Source organism: Chinchilla lanigera, unplaced genomic scaffold (genome assembly GCF_000276665.1).
Source record: "Chinchilla lanigera isolate Chin_1 unplaced genomic scaffold, ChiLan1.0 scaffold00050, whole genome shotgun sequence".
In the NCBI taxonomy this organism is placed as follows: Eukaryota; Metazoa; Chordata; class Mammalia; order Rodentia; family Chinchillidae; genus Chinchilla; species Chinchilla lanigera.
The window spans coordinates 7,532,422-7,554,297 of record NW_004955451.1 but is presented as its reverse complement, the minus strand read 5'-3'; the positions used below and the strand labels follow the sequence as shown (position 1 = coordinate 7,554,297).

Below are 21,876 nucleotides of genomic sequence, written 5' to 3'. Positions count from 1 at the left end.
TCTCATAAATTGAAATCTTCTGTGACGGAATTTCCTATGAAAGCTTCTTGTTTCATAAATTCCCCAAGGCAATTATTATATAGAAAATAATGGAATAGCCGTTTTCACAGTTTGTCAACTCAGTTATGTCTCATTTTTAGGCTGAGTGGACTGCCTGATTTTTATTCTCAGGCAGCTTGTGTTCTAATTTGGGCAGTCAAGACTATTTAATATTAAAAAGTCAGGCAATAAAATATTTTAATGACTGTTGAGGATAACAGGACATTAAGTAGCGTGTATTCAAATACAGGCAACAGATACTGCAAAAGACCAAAAAAAGAGAAATACTATTTACACCTAAGTGGTCTACAGAGAATAGAGAAGGCGAAATCTGAGGTAGACTTTGGGGAGCAGTTGAGAACTGGCTAAGGGAACGGAGTACTCCTAGTAGAACGAGATGACCAAAAGAAGTGGAAAGGGTTTAGGCTGAGAAATACAGTAAGTTAATGTACTTGGATATGGCACTCACATAAGGGGGAATGTATTGGAGCTGGGAAGGTGAATTTAGAACAGGTCATGGGGCACTTTAAGTGAGGACATATTTTATGTACCATTTTTCATGTTCCATGTACTGAGGTTTGTTACCTAAGGTGGAACTTGAACAGTTTATTTTAGGAAAATCAGTCCTTCAGAAGCATGCAGCACACAGTGAGGAACACAGTAGGCCAGTAATTATTTATGCAATTCTCATGGTATCTAAGCGTGAGGTAGTAAAGCCATGAATCAGTATGGTGACGGTCAGAATGGAAATTACGAATGGCTGCGAATTACATCCCCGAAGAAGACTTCATAGTGCTGAACAACTGGTTAGGAAAGGAGGTGGAGAAGTGAGCTTGCTGTGTACATGGTGGAGAGTGAGGAAGGAGAGACCACCTATCAGAGGTGTGTAAAAAGTTCTGCGGATTCACCTTCTTCCCCAAATGCATCCATGCGTACGGGGCGAGGTGTAAACTCATTCATAAATATGTCTGCACACCACTTTGAAATCATTCTTGGAGAGATACACGTATTTTAATACACCAGATATGTAAGTGGAGGACGCTAAATGGAACTTGTTTTTAAACACTTCTTATACAGCAGCCTTGCTCCTGCAGTAGCCCTAAATCTCTTTCACAAGCTGTAACAGGACCAAGACCAAGGAAGGTTTCTCCAGCGAGTGGATGTCGGAAGCTGATAAGAGAAGTATTCTTTAGGGCTTGGTGGCATGAGTTACATTGCACTAAAACATATATATCTCTTTGCAGTCTCCTGTTTTCTCCTGTCAGCCATTGACATTTGCAAGATTTACTGATTAGCGTGAAAATTACAGAACCTAAGGTTAGTGACGGGGAAGTGCTAGCCTAATTACAAATGTGCAACTGCAGAGAACGCTTTTTCCTTCTACTTCAGGGAGCCGTTACAACTTCTAACTAGGGAGGAAAGAGTTTTGCATAATGTTTTGCTAACATTAAAAAAGACGTGCAAATTACATTTCCAAACAACTTCTCTAAAGTTCAAGAGTCAGGATTACTAATTGGCTGCCTAAGGAAAATTATTAATAAATTATCCAGTCAGACTTTTTTATCACTTAGGTGGGTATACATATATAAATATATATTTCCAAGGTAGTAAAGAGGAAAGGGGTACAAAGAACTATTCCAAGCCTTTAATAGTTTCTTTAACCCCTTTGTACGAGTTGTTTTTGAGTTTCTAAGACAGATGTTAGTTCTTATTATACAAATGAACAGACTGAGTTTTAGAGAATTATACAGCCAGAACATGGGGTTGGAGGATCACAGATCCAAGTTACCGACCTAGACAGGTCTCATCCAAAGTCTCTGTATTTTTGGTTTTTTTTGTTTGTTTTTTGTTTTTATGGTAAGCAAGCATTCTACCACTGAGCTGCGCCCTGGACCCCATGTTTTTAAATTCTAGATCACATTCCCTTTGGGGAAAACCAGCTGTATATTGAAAAACACACCTACACTGTCCTTAACCCCAGTGCAGTCATAGAGCTAAGACCAAAGTACAGTGTTTGTATCCTACAAAGATTTTCATTAGCTTGAATTATCTTTTCAAGGAAGGATTTGGTGTGATCTTCCTTGAAGATACATTAAGACATTAAGAGGTCGAAAAACCTCATTTTACAGTGAGCTGAAGGCATTTCCTCAGTGTCACCAACAAGAAAATTATGTCAGACATTTTATTTCATAATCAGGTTTCCCTTCAGTTACATTGGCTCATGTTAGTATTAGAAATCATAGCAATTATGGGGGCTGGGGATTTAGCTCAGCGGCACAGCGCCTGCCTGGCAAGCGCAAGGTCGTGAGTTCGATTCCTGGTACTGGAAGAAAAACAAAAAACAACAGCAACATAGCAATTATGTTGATTTTTAAAATTGTTACAGTTTTTCTTTTATCATCCAACTTCCTTGATTTGATTAAACTACCTCATAGAAAGTACATCTGTCAACTACCTCATAGAAAGTACATCTGTCAACTGACTGCAGCATGTGCCCTGATGGGGATTTCAGATACATATGTTGGGTACTGGGAGGTACTGGGAAATTTCTGGCTCAAAGTTACTGACATAGTGGGCTTTACAGTTATTTATTAGGGGACAGCCTGGGAGGAAAAGAGAAAATGGATTGATGTGATCCTGTATTGCTAAATCCGGCACACTGCTGTTATCTTTTCTTTCCTGCCTCCTCTAAGAGTTGTCATTTCAATGCACTAATCTTTTAAACAGCCATTCAGTGGGAATTGGGCTAGAACTTTGCTAAGGGGTCACATTCACCAGCCTGACAGTTATATATGTACAAAAGAAATAGCGTGAATTCATTCAGCATCAAAACCTCTGCATCTTCTACTACCCATCTTTTCACACTGTATTACCATCAGTGCCCGATAATGGCCTTATAAATTCTGCACAGGTTCTTCATTTAATTAACTAGCATTCTTTGAACAAAAATAAAAGTGCTGTTTTTATAGAGGAATAAAAGCTGCATGAAATGAGTGTGAAGGAGACAAATCATCAAATTAGTTATTCTTCATTGCAGCTATAGTGAACTTTCTGCCCTTCCTCTTTCACTGCAAAGGCTTTAAAAAGAAAAAATTATTGAATGGAAAATGGGGAGCCGTGTTGCAACCTCAGATGTGTTCCTCTATTGTGATGGCCACAATCCTAAGCTAATGCAGGGTTGGTGTTCATGATACTGTCACCTGCAAGTGACTGTTTAAAACGCATTTTCTGTATGGAAATGTGAACCAAGAACAGGAACTTTGTAACTAGCCTGCGTGGGTTCAGATCACAACCCTGTCACTTATTGGGTTTGTGATTCTGAGCAACTTACTTAACCTTTCCGTGCTTTGGTGTCTTATCTGTAAAATGAGGTTAATTATAGACGTACCTCACATCACAGCGCACGGATTAGCTGAGGTGACACATAAGACATTTAGAGCAGGGCTGTTGTGTGAAGCCCTTGCCTCCTGTGTGCGCAACAACGGTCTGGTGTGAAGGTGACCCAACTGCGTCACTAGTGACTCTCTCAAGCACCTGAACCGAACTGACAGATGTGGGGGAGCTGGGTTGGTGCCCCTCTTTTCCCCAGCTAGTTCTTCTGAAAAGCATCTTTCTGTTGTTAAGTCAATTACTTTCAGAAAGAAGGGAATAATGTTCTTTGGATCAACAGTATACAAGGCAGCTGTTGGGCTTGCTCCCCGCCCCCTGTACCTTCCTGCCAGTTGTAGCTTTTCAAAGCACTTTCTCGTATCTTTGTCTACTCAGAAGTCCCCACACTCGCTCCGTTGCCTGTCACGTCATTTCTACCTGAACCTGACCTTATCCCTTCCTCTTCTCCCAGCCTTTTTTTAAAAAACAAAACGTTATCCCCTTTAGGAAGCCTCTAGAGCAATCAAAATCCATCTGACATTATTTCTCAAATGCCCTCTTTCTTCTTGCCTCTTTTCTTTTCTCCACGTTGCAGGTTTTGGTTTTGCTGTGTTGTTTTGTCTAATATATCTTTCTTCCTCCATGTATGTAAGTCATACCTGATGTTCTAACCCAAGCTGGAGAAAAAGGTAGCTATAGTTTACCTCTTTGTGTTTTCACTACATAAGTACTGTTTCTTCTCCGCGTCACCTACCACCAGCTATCTCTGCCCCACCAGAGTTTTCGCTGTTCTCTGAAGGTGCAAAATGTAATCATCGGAGGGCCTTGCACAAAGTTCTGTTTGCTCAGAAGGCTCCTTCCTGGGAAATCATGGGCCCATCCCTTTGTGTGTGTCTGATCAGATGTCTCCTTATTGAGCTCTTCACTGATAATCCCTAGTTTCCTGTCTGTCTCTCCAAACTAGGGATCATATTCTAAAGGCTTGAAAGGGTGGTCTTTCTGTCCGCACTGTTCAATGCCTATCCCCAACCTGACATATAAAAAGTACTTAATAAACAGTAAACGTTTAATTGAAAAAATGACTCCTAACAACATGCCCATGGAGGCCCCATGCAGTCTCTTGAGGAAGCAGGGACAGCGAGGACTTGCATGTCCCACTGCTACTCATGCAGCCTCCAGCTTCAGGCCCCACGTGACCAACCTGAGGAGCTGCAACCCACACCCCTGCCAGGACCACCAGCAGCCCTAGGCCCTGCATAACCCATGCAGGAGACAGAAGCAGAGATGAACCCTGTGCCCTGTGCCCTGCTGCTAGGCCCAGACCCTGCATAACTCACATGGGAGGCAGGAACAGAAGATACTGTGTGCCCTGCCGCCACCACCAGCTTCATGCACCGTGAAAGCCATGTGGGAGGCAGGAGAGAGGTCCTATATCCCTTGTTGCCATCACCAGCCCCAGGCCCTTGTGTGATGCACATGAGGGACAAGAAGACAACAGCCAAAGTACCAAATCCTAGCAGCTCTGCCCCTACATTCTCCTTAGCACAGGGCAGCAGAAGCGACAACCAACAGACTGACCTTACTGAAGATGCGACCAACACCCAGGAGAGGAAGTTAGCTCCAGGACTGCAGTGTTACCCTGCCACAGAGACCTGGTGAGACAGAGTCATGGGAGACAGGCTAAGAGGGTGAGAGCTAAACAGAGATCTCTTGGGATCCTCTGGAAGGCTTGGGCTCAGTCCAGGAAGATCGTGGGGCCTGTATATGATGGTGGGTGGCCTAAGTGTCTTCACTAAAATCATAGAACTCTTTTCTCTGGTTAAGGATAGTTTGTGAGTGGTTCTTAGGGTTTTTTTTTTTTTTTTGAGGGGGGGTTGTTTTTTGTTTTTTTTTTTTAGCATTCAGTTGATATTTGATACCATTGTCACTGATTTTACTACTATACCCAAGGTAATATGGTTGGTTCTATCCATTGGTTTTCTTTGTATACAAATACCTGGTTTACCTTCAGGGCCAGCTCACTGGGCCAAAGAAGCCAAAAATGCCAGCACAAAAAAACAAACAAAAAATTAGAAACATGGAAAGAGAAGGCTGTAAAATGCCCCCAGAAACTCCCAACTACCCCAAAATTGGTCCAGGGGCATAAAGGGGGAAGAAATCATAAGCCACACAGCAGAAAGGTCTGAAAGTGTATCAGTGGAGGTAAAACAGTTCAATAAGGGCCTTTGTGAATTTAAAGAAAATATAACTAATCAGATAATGACCCTAATGAAGCAAATGATCCACAAATCTAGAGAACACACTAGTAAAAATCTAGTGGAGCTAAAGAAAGAGATGCAAAACTTGAATGCCCAGCATAGAAAAGAATGGGAATCCATTTTTAAAAAATTCCAAACACAAAGCAAGGAGATTAAAAATACAGTTGAAAGTATAGGCAGCAGAAATGACCAGTGTGAAGACAGACTGTTAGATCTAGAGTATGGGGCTACAGTCAATGCAAAAACCAAATAATATGGAAAGTCAATCCAACAGCTTCCAAATGACTCAAAGAAGACTAATATAAGAGTAATTGGAATTAGTAAAAAATCATAAAACAACACAAATGGCATTAAAAACTTTATAGAAGTCGAAACCTTTTCAGATGTGGAAAAAGAATTTAGCATACAGATAAGTGATGCACATAGAACCCAAAAAAGCCATGATCCAGAAAAAAAGAAAAAAACACTCATCATGTACTAATTAAAATACCAGAAATCTAGCACAAGAACAGAATCTTAAAGGCTGCTAAAGAAAAGTACTGAATCACCTATAAAGGGAAACGCCTCAGAATTACAGCAGACTTCTCAATGTATACCTTGACAGCAAGCAAAGCTTAGAATGAAGTGTTTCAGAGTTTAAAAAAAAAAAAACTTACAGCGTAGACTGTTATATTCTGTAAAATTATCTTTCAAGATTGATGGGGAAATAAATTATTTCAATGGTAAACAGAAGAATCTAAAGAACTTTATGACCACCAAATCAACACTACAAAAAATTCTCAAGGGTATCCAGTAGAGCAAACAATGAAGATAACAGTGCCAAAAGCTCCAATATGATGAATGCACCAGGTAGGGCTAGCAATTAAGTAGAAGAGAAAGAAAGCAAAGCAGCAAAAGGAGAATAATATAATGACAGAAATGTCAATACCTATTAATTATAACTATATCAATGTAAACTATATCAATTTGCCAGTCAAGAGACACAGATTATTGGAGTGGATCAGAACACAAACTCCAGCAGTATGCTGTATACAACAGGTACATTTAACACAAAAAGAAAATCACAGACTGAAAATTAAAGAATGGAAAGAAATAGCCCATGTAATAGACACCCCAAAACAAGCAGGAGTAGCTATCTTTTCAGGAAAAGTGGACTTCAAGCCAAAACTGACCAAAAGAGGGAAAGAAAAATATTACACATTGTTTAACAGAACCACTGAACAGCAAGAGATAACAATTATGAACATATACGCACCAAACCATGATACACCCAACTTCATAAAACAAACACTAGTAGACTAAAAAAGAGCAAATAAACATCAATACAGTTATACTGGGGGTCCTCAATATTCCACTATCAGGAATAGACAAACTAAACAAAAAATGAACTGAGAAATATCAGAGTTGAACCAAACCTTTAAACAAATGGATTTAACAAATATATATAGAGTATTCTACTACAGCACATGGTACTTTTTCTGAAATAAACCACATATGAACTAATAAAGCATGCCAAAGTAAATGCAAAAAATTGAACTTTTACCATGCATATTATCAAATCACTGTGCAATAAAGCTAAAAATAAATGGCAACACTCTAGTTTCTCTTCAGATCATGTAAATCTTTCACCTTTTAAAATTCAATAGCAAAGGAAACCAGAGAAATTTTGCAAACATATGGAAATTAACACACTTGAATAATCAATGGATCACAGAGGAAATTAAGGAAAAATGGGACAATTCCTAGAATTAAAAACAAAATCCAGCAGTATGCCAGTACAACATACCAGAAGTGGTCTTATCGGGGAAATTTATAGCTGTGAATGTTCACAACAGACAAACAGAATGAGCTCAAGCAAATAACATATTGATGCTTCTCAAAGTCCAGGAAAAACAACAACAATCCAAGGCATAGCTTCTACAAAAAAAGAAAATTCTAAAAGATCAGATGAAAAATCAATGAATTGGAAACAAACAAAACAAAAATACAACAAAATCAATGAATAGATGAGCTGGTTCTTTGAAAGAATAAACAAAACAGACAAAGCCTTAGTCAATCTTACCCCTCACACAGAAAAGGAAAGACGCAAATCAATGCAATTAGAAATGAAAAAGATGAAATCAGAATAGACCTGCCAAAATCAAGAAAATCATTAGTAACTACTTTATGTTGAAAATTAGAGAGCTCACCAAAGATGGACAGATTCCTAGGTACATAAAAATTACCAAAACTGAACACAGAAGACAAAAAAATCTTGAGCAACCCAATAATGGGCAGTGCAAGTGAAGCAGTAATAAAAACACTTCCAGTAAAGCCCAAGATATGATGGATTCACAGCTAAAGTCTATAGGAACTTCAGGAAAAATCTCTTGCTGATATTCCTCAAATTCTTTAATGAACTCAATAGGAAAAGAGTACTTTCAAAATCATTCTTAGAAGCTAACATTACCCCAATCCCTAAACCAGGTGAAGGTCCAACTAAAAAAGAGAACTGCAAGCCAATCTCTCTTTGATAAACAAAAAAATCCTCAACATGATACTGGCAAACAGAATGCAGCAAATCATCAAAAAGGTCATACTCCATGACAAAGTATGCTTCACCCCAAGGATTCAAAGATGGTTTAAGATGTGCAAATCAACAGATGTTATTATTCATCACATACAACAGTAACAAAAATCACATCATCTCAATAGGTACAGAAAAAAATCTTTGACAAACTCCAGCATCCATTATTCATGATAAAAGAAAAACTGAATAACATAGGTATAGAAGGACTTTATCTCAATCTGATAGAAGCCATTTATGGCTAGCCTGTTGCCAACATCATATTAAATGAGGATAAACCAACAGCTTTCCTCCTAAAATCAGGACCAAGATAAAGATGTCCATTATCACCACTTCTGTTCAACGTAGTCCTCCAAACCTAAGCCAAAGAAATCAAGAGAAAGATATAAAAGATGTATTTAGAAAAGGTCAAAGTCAGAGTATCATTATTTGCAAATGACACGATCATTTATTTACAAGACCCAAAAAACTTCACCAAAGTGCTCCAAGAATTAATAACCAAATTCAGTCACATAGCAGAGTATAAAATAAACACAGAAATCAATCACATTCCTATGCACTGTTAATTAATTTACTAAATAAGAAATTAGAAAAACAATACCATTCATTGTACCATCAAAGAAAATATGGTAAAACCTTGGTTGACAAGTATAATTTGTTTTGGAAACATGCTTATAATTTAAAACACGTGTACTGTATATGAAAGCAAATTTCTCCATAAGAAATTATGGAAACTCAGATGATTTGTTCCACAACCCAGAATATTCATATAAAATTACAATACTGTAAGATGATGCAAAGTAATAAAGAAAATACAAAGTAGAGTAATAAATTAACCCCCACTAACCTTTGTAAACCTGCGTGGCTGGTGTGAGGGAGACGAGAGAGGAGGGTTATTGTGCAGAACGATTGTCACTATCACTAATGGAGTCACTGCTGTCTCTTGGCTCAATGGAATCTTGTTTTTTCTTTCTTTTTTCTTGTTTTTTGTTTTTTCAAATGTGACAAGGAATCTCTTCAATGATGCTTTGCCTCTTTTTGAAGATTTTATGGAAATGTGATATCATATTGTCATTAAATTCATCATTCATCATTCACCCTGCTACAGCCTTATTTGGGTGATACTTTTCTTCCCAATTTTGTGCTGTTTCGCAGATTTTGTTCCCCACATTTCCCTAATCTCATTTGAAGTAAGCAACTGCTCCACCTTTGTCTCCTCTGCAGACAAGAACTCCTCTATAACCTCTTGCTGTTGGGAGACAATCACCCACAGTCCTGCAGTAAGAGAGAAGAACCGTTGACTCGGTTGTGAACATGTGGTACTTGGCATCACATAGTAATTGTATTACAAGACATCAGTCTTTTATCAAGTTAAAGTGTATTAGAAATGTTTTTTAGTTTTGTGGAACACTTGCAGAATAAGTTATTCACAATCCAAATTTTACTGTGCTTAGGGATTCACCTAACCAAGGAAGTGAAAGGCTCCTACAGTGATAATTATATCACTCTGAAAAAGAAAATTGAGAATGAAATCAGAAAATAAAAAGCTATCTTCTGGGCCTCGTTACGTAGAACCAATATAAACAAAATGGCTGTACTTCCTTGATACATAGATTTAATGTAATTGCCAATAGCATTTCTCACAGGTAGAGAAAACAGTCCTAAAACTCATATGGAAAAAGAATAAACTCAGAATACCAAAAGTAATCCTGGAAAATAATAGCAAAGCCCATGACATCACAATCCCAGGCTTGGAAGTTATGCCATAAAGCCATGGTGATTTAAATAGCCTAGTACTGGCCTAAAAAAGAGGGATGTGGATCAGTGGAACAAAACAGAGGAAGCAGAACCAACCACAGACACATACATCTGTTTGATCATTGACAAAAGGGCCGAAATATACACTGCTGGAAAAGATAGTCTCTTTAATAAATGGTGCTGCAAAATTTGGATATTCACATCTGGAAGATTGAGTCTAGACCTATATATAATTCACCATGTATTGCACTAATATCAAAATGGATCAAAGATTTAAATATTAAAACAGAAAATACTGAATCTGCTGGAAGATAAAATCAGTTCAACTCTTGAAGACAAAGGCAGAAACAAAGACTTTTTTGAACAGAGCCCCAGTGGTCAAGAAATAATACCAAGAATCAATAAATAGGATCTTACCAAATTCAAAAGCTTCTTCACAGCAAAGGAAACAACCAAAAGAGTGAAGAGATGACCTACAGAATGAGAAAAATTTTTTGCCACCTACTCCTCAGAGAACTATCATCTAAAATGTATAAAAATCTCAAAAAAAAGAAAAACATTCCACCATGTAAAAGACCCAATCAACAAAATGGATAACCCTAGATGCTCCTCAGAAGAAGAAATGAAAATGGTTAATAAATATATGAAAAAATGTTCAACATTGCTGGCCCTTAGAGAAATGCAAATTATGCTATATGTCATCTTACACCAGAAAATATGGCTATCATCAAAAAATTCTGATAATAACAAATGCTGGTGGTGAGGATGTGGGGGAAAACACCCTTCTGCATTGTTAGTAGGAATGTAAAGTAGTACAACCACCTTGGATATCAGTGTGGAGATTCTTCAAAAACCTAAAAGTAGAATTTCATTTGGCTCAGCTGTCCCACATTTAAGTATCTTCCCAAAAGAATAAAATTTATCATATTAAAGGGATACAGGCAAACCTGTGTTTATAGCAGCACAGTTTCTAATACCTAGATCTTGGAAAAAGTGTATATGTCCATAATAGGTGAATAGATAAGGAAAATTTGCTATTTATACACAATAGAGTACTATTCTGCCATAAAGAAAGATAAACTTGAGGCATTTGTAGATAAATGTATACAACTTGAGAACGTAATGTTAACTGAAATAAATCAGACACCCAAGTGTAAGCATTGCATAATTTATCTTATATCAGGAACCCTATATATTTATGAACAAAGAACAAAATGGAAGACATAAATAGGAAATAGGAAAAAGTTCGAATCTCCATTTTTAAAAAAAATTAAATACATGCTAATTTGTTTCACTAATACTCCCACTTTCTCTTAGTTCATTGAGAAAAAAGTTTTCTGCTAATATCAGTTTCTTCTTTGTAAGAGAGAATGTTGGGGCTGGGGACATAGCTCAGCAACATAGCGCTTTCCTGGAAAGCACGAGGTCATGAGTTCAATTTCCGGTACCACAAAAAAAAAGAGAGAGAGAATGTTTATTGTCCATGTCTTACTCTTGAACTCTGAGTAACTGTTTTGCAGATAACAATACACAGTGTGTTAACTATTGTTATTCCCTTATTTTGTTATGAAATTTTGTTTCATTTTTTAAATAAAACTTAAAAAAATTATGTAGAAATATCAAACCTAAAACAATAAAGAACATGTCCATTTGCCTAACCTTCTTGATACATCCAATATATTTAGGCTCAAATAAATGCAAGTGCCCCATAACATCTCCAGGAAAATTAAAATAGCCCTAGTTTAATATTAGCTGTGGCAATTGGAGCAGAAAATTCCATTGCAGAGTGGAGATATTTCTGCATCAAATAAAGACAAAAAATAGAATACAGTATAACTGCCATATTAAATTATACTGGTGTCCTAAGAGACTGTCTTTGACTCAGCAGCAAGTTTCATTCTGATTTTTTTTTTTTTGAGACAGGATCTTGCTTTGCAGTTCAGGCTGGCCTTGAGCTCACTGTGTAGCCCATGCTGGCCTCAGACTTACAGCAATCCTCCTCCCTCAGACTCCTGAGTGCTGGGATTACAGGTGTGCATCACCACATCCAGCAAGCAAGTTACATTTTGAGAGAGCAAGGGGTTTGGCCCACCCTAACCTTTTGCTGACGTGGAAAATAGAGCTAGTATGCAGGATATTTTTATTTTTTCTTTCTCTTTTTGGCTTTTTACCGGTACCCGGAATCAAACTCTCGACCTTGCGCTTGCCAGGCAGGCACTGTGCCGCTGAGCTAAATCCCCAGCCCCTATTTTGTCTTTTAAAGGCAGGATAAAATAATGAAAGAAGAACATTAATGTGAGTCAAGCAGAGCTGCGTTCAAATTCAAGCACCACTATGGACATGGCTCCTTGAGTAGGTTATATAACTTCTCTAAGTCTCTGGTTACGTATGAGTTTTTCATAATGCCTTTCCCTTAATGTTTCTCAAATAACATAGATGAAGCACTTCAGACAGAATATGTATTTCATAATTGTCTCATACACCGTGGTTCCTACAGATTTGGCTGTATATTTTCCTGCTACCTTCCACTTTTTTTGGCTTAAACCCAAAGCAAGAATTAACAGACATGTCCAGGAATAAGCTCTGGCTCCTGGGTTGGTCCGCAAAGCAGCCCACAACATTGTGCAGTGCTTGGAAGCAACTGGTGAAACTTCAGAAGCCTCCCTGAAATATATGGTTGCTACCTACTTGAGTTTTGATGTAGCCTGTTCTCTTCTTTGAACCAGTTCTGTTTTCTGTTTCTAAATCCCTACAACTTAGCTTGTTTTTGCAGATGTTAGGTGTGTGAAGTGAGAAATGCCACAATGAAGTATTTCCAAGAAATTAGCAAAGAACAAAGCCAGATCAGGCCGCTAGTCCGCATGTTAAAGTAACATGAAGATTCATTTCCAAGTGGAGGAAGGAGCATGTGCATGCTATTTTGCAACTGTAACATTGTGTGAGGACCCCTGAACTATTTTTTTGTGTGTTTTCCTTTCAACAATATTAATTTTGATCTGCTTAGGAATCCAAAGCTGTAGTTGAAGAAACGAGAGCTCTGCGAACTCGGATTCATCTTGCCGAAGCTGCTCAGAGGCAGGCGCACGGAATGGAAATGGACTACGAAGAAGTGATCCGTCTGCTAGAGGCCGAGATTACAGAGCTGAAGGCTCAGCTTGCTGATTATTCTGACCAAAATAAAGTAAGCAAAACAGTCTTCTCTTCTCGTTACCATGGTTTCCTCGCCGTTGTCATGTCTTCTGTTTTCATTTTCTTTTCATCTGCACTTCTAAACTAGGTCAGTGTTTGTCTTCTATTCACTGATAGGATGATGTGTCCTGAGGAGGCGATGTGAAGGTTGTGAGCCTGCCTTTATCCAGAGAGCTGCAGGAGCGAAGAACAGGGCGCCCCAAATTTATTTGGGTCGTTGGTCAGTGTAGTCCAGTTCAGGCACTAAATCCTGTAACTATTTAACATTGAATTGATTGCATCAGTTTTCTTTTTCATTTCTGAACTTGCTCACTGCAGGAAGAAGGGATGTGTTTTATTCTTTGATTAGAGCACTCGAGGAATAATCTTTGCCCAAGGTTGGAAATAATTAATGGGAAGAAACCAAATTTGAATTTTTTCTTAATATAGAGTACACTAAATTAGGCTCTAGTAGAAGATTCTTAATTTCAATAGCAAACTACTGAATGATTGTAAGAAGGCAGTGTGATTTTTTCTTTATGCAGATAATTTTATGTGATTTTTTTTTACATTGTACATACTATATTCATTGAATAGCATCCAAAAACTATAGTAGACATATATTCTTTTGTTTTTTTTTTGTTTTTTTTGTTTTTCTCTGGTACCAGGAACCGAACTCATGACCTTGCGCTTGCCAGGCAGGCACTTTTGCCGCTGAGCTAAATCCCCAGCCCCGACATATATTCTTAATTCAGTGAAGTACGACGAGAAAATGAATAAACTGAAATAGATGTAACTTCCCATAGTTGTTCAGCTATAAACATGAGTGTACCTCTAAACCGGTCAGCTTTCAAGAGAACATAGAGTGAATCTGTATAATTTATGAATATTTGATTAAGCATATCAAAGAATTAAATTCTGCAAATATGCCAACTGAGAATAAAACCAGTTTTAGAAAAGCAAAATTTAGGAAAATAATCTAAAACTCTTTTTATTTAGCTCTAAAGAGTCTCTAGCATACTTCTTGCATCTGTTTACTTAAACCAGTTCCATAAGAAGGCTGAAGTTCCGGTCTCCCTTTGACAATAGCACAAGCGCAGGGCAAGTCATACTGAGAAAGTACTAACACTTATGACTGTCACATGCGTGCATTGTTTTTTGATCCAGAATTCACATTCTGAAAAATGAGGTGTGACTGTTTCGTGTAACTTGAGCCTGATTATGAAAACATTTTAGGAATTACCAAAATATTAAAAGATCAGATTGTTTTTATAATCATGCTTTTATTATTCATTACAGTTTTCTCTTATCTATTTCCTTATTTGTTTGAGGGTTTTTTTTAATTCACCTCTAACTTAAGAAATAAAATATTGCAAAATACCCTTAACGATCCACAATGTCCCTCACCAGTTACATTTTCTTCCTTGTCCCTGGAGGTAAACACTTCTTTGGTTTTAGTGTTTTCGTTTTTTTGATAATTTAAAAATTTTAAATATATGTATATATCCCTGAAAACATATAGTATTTACTTTTGTCTGTTAGTCAAATTTATATAAATAGAAATATACTATATGTGCCATTCTGCCTTTTTTTACTCAATATTTTGTGTTTTTAAATTCATCTATTTGAAGTTTGCAGCTAGCTCATGTCTTTTAACTCCTTCTTTGTACACTACTGCATAGATATACTATATTTATTCATTCTGCATTCAGTGGGCATTCTAGTTACTTCTGTTCTCTTCTATTATACTTCCTGCTGCTGAAGACATTTTGGTGCATGTCTCCTGCTCCACATGTGTAGTGGTTACCTGCCAGTAGAATTGCTAGGTTGGATAATTGGTCAACTTTTTCAAGTTTTCAACTCCAAGGAAATGGCTAATTATGTTTGAAAGTGGTTAAGCCAATTTCTACTCCCGTCAGTAATGAATGAGAAGTACCATTTACCCAACACTTTGCCAACCCTTTGTTTTATTTTACTTTTCATTTTTATGAGACTGATAGGTGTCGTAAGTGTTATATGAATTTTCCTGGCTACTAATGACTTTGAGATGGGGGTGATTGCATGATCTCCATTTTTAGTGACATCAGCTTATTAATTTGAAGTCAGCCTTGATTGAAATATATCCTCAATGCTATAAACTGGAGCTTTACTCCCCAATCCCTAATACTTAATTAAGCATATATTTGTGTATTTCTTAGGCATTTGTGTTTCTCTGTGAAATGACCTTTTGTGTCTTTTTGGCTATTTTTCCATTGGGTTAATTTTTTTTATACAAGTGTGTCAGTGATTCTAGTTACTTACTAATCCCTTCTTAGGTTATATATCACAAAATTACTCTTCCAAATGTGTGGCTTGCATTTTCTTTCTGTGCTGAAATAGATGAGTTCTTAATTTTCATACAGTCAAAACTCATTTTTTTCCCTTGTGTGTCTCTTTAGAAATTCTTCTTCTCTCCAGAGATGTAAAGAATTTCTTTTATTTTTGCTTCCAAAAGTTTTAAAGTTTCAGTCTTTCTGCAGTTGATTTTGTGGCAGTGTATAAAGTGGGGATAGCTTTTTTCATTATTTCTTCATTCCACATGAATAATCGTCATATCACCATTTATTGAAAAGCCTGTTCTTTCCTAGTTGATCAGCAAACCAGCTCTATCCTATATCAAGGTTTTATATGTATGTGGATCTCTAGTCTTTCAATGGTCCATATACATTCCTCTGTGAAAAACACAATGTGTTGTTTAGTACATCTTTTAAAATGAATCTTGATATCTAGTCCTACTGCCTGTTTCTTTTTCTTTAAAAATATGCTGACTATATGACCCTTTTTTCTTTTACTACTTTAGACTCAGATATTAAGCCCACCAAACGAAAAAAATTGGAATTTTCACTGTAATTTCATTGAATATATCAGTTAATTTGGCAAGAACTTACATATTTATGACTATCTTTATTTGTGAACACCATTGTGGCACAAAAAGATTAATTGCACTGTGGCCAGAAAATGTAGTTTACAGAAAACCACTCCTCAAAATTTGTTGATGTTTGCTTCATGGCCTACTATTAGTGACTATGGAAGCTCAAATTGAATTAGAAAAGAATTCTGCAGTTGTTGGATGTTCTTGTTCTGTGTACTCCATTAGAAGGAACATTAGGGGATTATTCCTGCTCTATTTATATTCATTTCTTTGTCTGCTTGAGCCGTTGGTTACTATGTTCAAAAAATTTCCCTTGTGGTTTGTTTTTGAATTTTTTTCTTTATGCACTTTGAAGTAATGTTTTTAGATGCATTCAGGCTTGGAATTATGTCTTCCTTTTATGAAAATGTCAGGACTCTTATTTAGCAATCTTCTTTTCTCTTTACTGTCTATTTTTGACTAATTTCAAATAGTCACACAACTTTCCTTTGGTTGGTGTTTTTTCATCCTATGTATTTTTTATCTATTTGAACTTTTCAGTATCCTTATATTTTAATTATATTTATGGTAAACACATATCTGAACTTTTCCCACAATTTATTAGGTTTTGATTGGTATTTAGAAAGATTTTTCCATTTATACTTTTTTTATTAAAGCATCTAGCTTCCTTTCTACCCTCGTATTTTGTATGTTTTGTTTGCTTCATGTATCCTAGTTACTATTTTATTTATTGCTTTTTTAATGGATTCAGATTTCTCCTGAGTCCTACTCTGTAATTATATACATTTCTCTGTTCTGGTTTTGAACTTCTATTTTTTTAATGATTATCCTAGAAATTTTAACATTTAACCAGTTGTAAAATTAATTAGTGACTTTCCCCCTTCTAAACATTTTAAGTGCTTTGGAATATGTATGTAATCATCCCCACCTCTTCAAATTATATTTTTTGTTAGTATTTTAGTTTTCTTGTCTTTTTATATTATTGCCTTTTGTTTTGTTTTTTGTTTTGTGCTTGGTGGTGGTCCTGCGGATTGAGCCCATGACTTTTGCACCAAGCTAATATTCCACGCCTTTTTTATTTTATTTAATTTTTATTTTGAGACAGGGTCTCATTAAGTCACTAAGTTGCTCAGGCAGAATTTTTTTAGATTGACTTTATGTTTACCATTTTCTATGTTCAGCATTCTTCCTTACATCTCAGACTTTTTTGCTAGGATCAATTCCTTTCTTTCTGATATATGTCATTTAAAAATTCATATAATGAAGATCTGTTGATACATTCTCCATTTATCTGTAAAACGTCTTGATACAACTCTTTTTTTTTTTTTTAAACTCTGTGTTTTTTTTTTTTTTTTTGGTTTTTCTCTGGTACCGGGAACTGAACTCACGACCTTGTGCTTGCCAGGCAGGCGCTTTGCCTCTGAGCTAAATCCCCAGCCCCTTGATACAACTCTTATTCTTGAAATATATTTCAACTACATAGAAAATGTTAAAGTCAACATTTAAATTCATTCATTGTTTTTATTTCATGGCTGAAATGTCAGCTGTCAGTTTGTCCTTTGTTTGCAATCTCTTTTCTTGTATATGATTTTGGGATCTCTTTGGCTTTGATGTTCAGCATTTTGACCGCAATGAGTCATGTGCTGATTTATTTTAATTTATGCCATTAAGGATTCCTTGAGCATCCTGGTCTGAGGAATAGTGTCTTTTGCCATTTCTAGAAAAACCTAAGCTGTTAATCCTGTTTTATTCTTTCTAGTGGCACTTGTGTAACTCAGACTGTAAATATAATAGATCTTGTAGCTGTTTTCTCCTGACCACTTCTCCATTTATATTTCAGTTTTTGTCTTTCTATTCATCTAAAGAAGTTTCTTTACCTTTGCCTTCCAGTTTACTCATTCTCTTTTCAGCTGTATCTAATTGAATGCTAAGCCGATATATCAAGGTTCTAAATTTGACTACATTTTTATTTTTCCCCTTTATTTTAATGTCATCTGGGTCCATTTAGATAGCTTTCTTGTCCTTTTACTATAATTGTAATTCCTTCTTAATTTTTAAAACATACTATCTTTTCTTATTGCTAAGACACAATACCCAATACTCAAGTTAAAGAAGGAAAGATTTATTTCACCTCACAATTTATTGATGTTTCAGTCATAGTCAGCAGGCTCCAAGGCAAAATGGCATGGCAGAGGAAAAGCAGTCCATTACAGGCTAGGTAGGAGGCAGCAAGCAGTCTGCCTTCCATCTTTCCCTTTCTGTTCCATCCAGGCTACTGGCTTATTGATTTGTACCACCCACATCCAGGATGAGCCTTCCATTATCCATACCTAGAACTATGCTAAACCAGTTTAGTTACAAAACAGCCTTAATCACAGTGTCACACACTGTAATTCAGCATCACACACTCATGATCCAGCCACCCCTTAAATGTTCCAGCTATGAGCATGTGAGGCTTTGTTATATAAGCCATAACAATGTTAAACATAATTACTCTATATTGTATATCTGATCACACTAATACCTGCTGTCTTCACAGTTCTGATCCTGTATTGTTTCTGCTGTGGTGGTAGTTTTGGTTTTGGCTTTTTATGGTACTGGGGAATTGAACCCAGGTCCTACACAATGAACTATATATCCCAGCCTTTTTTTTTTTTTTTTGACATAAAGTTTCACTAAGTAGCTAAGTTGACCAGGCTCAATCTTGCGATTCTCCTGACTCAGCCTCAGAAGCACTGGGATTCCATTGTGTACCACCATGCAAGGCACAATCTAGTTTTCTTTTAACTTTCACTCATGGAGCTTATTTCTTCACGTGTTTAGTGGTGTTTTTTTTTTATTGTGAGATCATGTTCTACTGACATGTTATATTTGCGAATTCTTTGAGATCTGAGTTTAGTAAACAGCTCTCCAGAAGAGTTTTTCTTTTGTTTTTACTATTCTAGGACCAATTTAAACTAAATTTTTAGCTCATGGATTTTCAGGCCCCCTGAGGTATTATAAAATCAGGCCCCAAACCTGTATGAGTACAGCCTTGTGGTTAGGAATTATTCAGGAGAGACTCTTATTTTTCTCACTCACTGGAATTAAAAACAAATCGCTGCTTATTTCTATGAAGACTGTTTCCTCCAAGTTCACCCTTTAAAGTTCTGCTGCTTGTTCTTTGTGCCTGATAAAACCCGAAACTGCAGGCCCCCAGGGATCAGCATCACATCACCCTCACAGCAAATTATGCTTCAGTATTCTCTCACCCCTGTGGGTTCTCTCTACATTGCTGCCCTGTGCCTCCGAGGAATTCTTTCACTTCCCTGCTAGCTCAGTTTTATATTGTAATATATTATGTATATGTATATATAATGTTGTATCATATATAGTATATATGTGTGTGTCCAGTGTTTTTACTTGTGTGACACTGGTAAGAGTTTCTGTTATCATCTGCTAACAGTCACGTGCAGCATATCTCATAAAACTTGCAGCATCCTACACAGAATAACTTTTCACTATGCAGTGCGTCCCACAGACAGAACCAGAAGAGATGTATAGTAAGAGAGCAAATAAAAGAAGTGGTAGTACTCAATAGAAGTTTGTGAAAACTGAAAATAGGAAACGATAATGTAAAATCAAAGATATGTGTGAGATGCTACTTTGATACCTCGTTCTAGGAAAGTGTTCAGGATTTAAGAAAAAGAATCATAGTACTTGACTGCCAACTGCGGAAATCAGAAATTGCTCGAAAAACTTTGGAGGCATCCACTGAAAAGCTTCTTCGTTTTGTCGAGGTAAGTTTTTCTGTTATGTTTGGCCCACTCTCTCTTTGGATTCCACATCTTGGATTCAGCCGATCACTGATCCAGACTATCCTGGAACGAATGAATTCCAGAAAGTAGCCAGTTATGCTGATGAACACCTGTAAGTCTACTACTTGGGGAGGCAGAGGCCAGAGCATCACAAGTTTGAGCCGGTCTGAGCAATTTTTCAGTTTATCAAGACCCTGTCTCAAAAACTTTGCTCAGTACAACAGCTTTAGGTTCAATACTTCATACAAAAAAAAAAAAAAAAAAAATCAAGAAAGTTCCAAGAAGCAACATTTGAATTTATTACCCACTAGGCACTACCTGAATCCACACAAATGAAGTGATAGGTAGCCACCCCTACTTTCACAGCTTCTTGGTCTCTCCCCAGCACTGACTTACCACTACTCATTTGTATGGTAAATAGTTACGTGTACAATGCTTGCTTCTGTACTAAGCATGTACAGATTTTTTTTCTTGTGATAATTGAGTAAACTTACAGTATAACAGCTTTCCATAGTATTTACATTGTATTATATAATAATCTAGAAATGATTTCAAGTTCACAGGGGAATATACATAGGTTATTTGCAGATGTACTATGCCATTTTTAGAAGGGTCTTGAGGATCTGTGGTTTTCTTATTCTTGGGTACTTGAAACCAATCCCCCACAGATAATAAGGTATGACTGTGTAATGTATTATGGCCATTTTTAAGAAATGTACAAGCAACTGATGTAGATAACTAAGGTTGTGATTGGTGGCATAGATACATTTTCTGGTCTCAAAACAGCAATGCTGACTTATAGTCAGATTTAGACTTGCCTCAGTAATGAAAAGATTGGCTAACATTATATAGATTGTTAAGAGAAATAATTGAGGGGGCTGGGAATTTAGCTCAGTGGCACAGCGCCTGCCTGGCAAGCGCAAGGTCATGAGTTCGATTCCTGGTACCAGAAAAAAAAAAAAGAGAGAGAAATAATTGAGACACAGTAACATGTTCCCAAATATACACTATGTCTTAATGAGTACTTTTCTAGGGGCTGGGGATTTAGCTCAGCGGCAAAAGCGCCTGCCTGGCAAGCGCAAAGTCGTGAGTTCAGTTCCCGGTACCGGAGAAAAAAAAAAAAAAAAAAAATGAGTACTTTTCTAAAAGTACTTATACTATATAAACATGATTTGATAAATACTTATAGAGAAATTTTTATAGCTATTATATTTCTGAGTGAAGATACATGTTAGAATAATTTATTCCCCCACGTAACAGAAGTGTTTGTTTGCTCAACAAAGAGGGACTTTGAAAATATTAATTATGCAAGAAAAGACTTTTTAAAAAGTGTCCAACTTACATGTCTCCTCCATTTTGTTGGTTGCTAGACTATTCAAGAAGTACTTTCTGATAATTCTGCTGCTTTATCAAATTTAAGGTAAGAATATTTAACTACTTTCTGCAGAATATGTCACTAATTAAATTATCCCTCTAAAAATTGTGAGCAAAATACTAGAAGTCTCTTAAATGGTTTTAAGATGCTACATAATTACCATTAGATGGCATTCTTTAATATCTTGAAAATAAGTACAAGGACATACTGGTTTTGGTCTGATCACTGTTAAAGAAATTCCTGAAAATATTGAACCAATCATTGTAAACTTGTATTCTGAAATTGAGGTAGAAATTACCTATCCTGTCTTATCAAAAATTCTGTAAAAATGAGATGAAGTTGAAGTTGTTTAAGCATCCAGTGTGTGAGTAATTGTTAGTGATCACAGGTGTGCTGCTACGGGTCAGCCTTAATCCAGGAAATGAGTTCTTATGTCAAACAGAAGTTTGTAAAACGTATTGATGCAATCAGCTTCTTTCATTTTCATAATTTAGTAGCTATAAATAAAAGGAATATATTTGGCAAATGCACCTTGATTTCCTTATTAGTCATAATGTTTCAGATGCCACGTTTCTTCCTCAGAACTATACGAACACAAATAATATTTATTCCAAAGCACAAACTTATGGTTTTTC

At 36.6% G+C, this 21,876-nt stretch overlaps 1 protein-coding gene across 4 annotated transcripts in view; it reads left to right on the top strand.

Moving 5' to 3' along the window:
* The window catches only part of Stxbp4 (syntaxin binding protein 4), a 172,406-nt gene that overhangs the window by 81,393 nt on the left and 69,137 nt on the right, over positions 1–21,876 (top strand). For all 4 annotated transcript variants that reach the window (XM_013519379.1, XM_013519380.1, XM_005394087.2 and 1 more), the window contains 3 exons: positions 12,995–13,171; positions 19,732–19,848; positions 21,237–21,286. In XM_013519379.1, the coding sequence (XP_013374833.1) occupies positions 12,995–13,171; positions 19,732–19,848; positions 21,237–21,286 (344 nt within the window). The remainder of the gene's footprint in view (positions 1–12,994; positions 13,172–19,731; positions 19,849–21,236; positions 21,287–21,876) is intronic.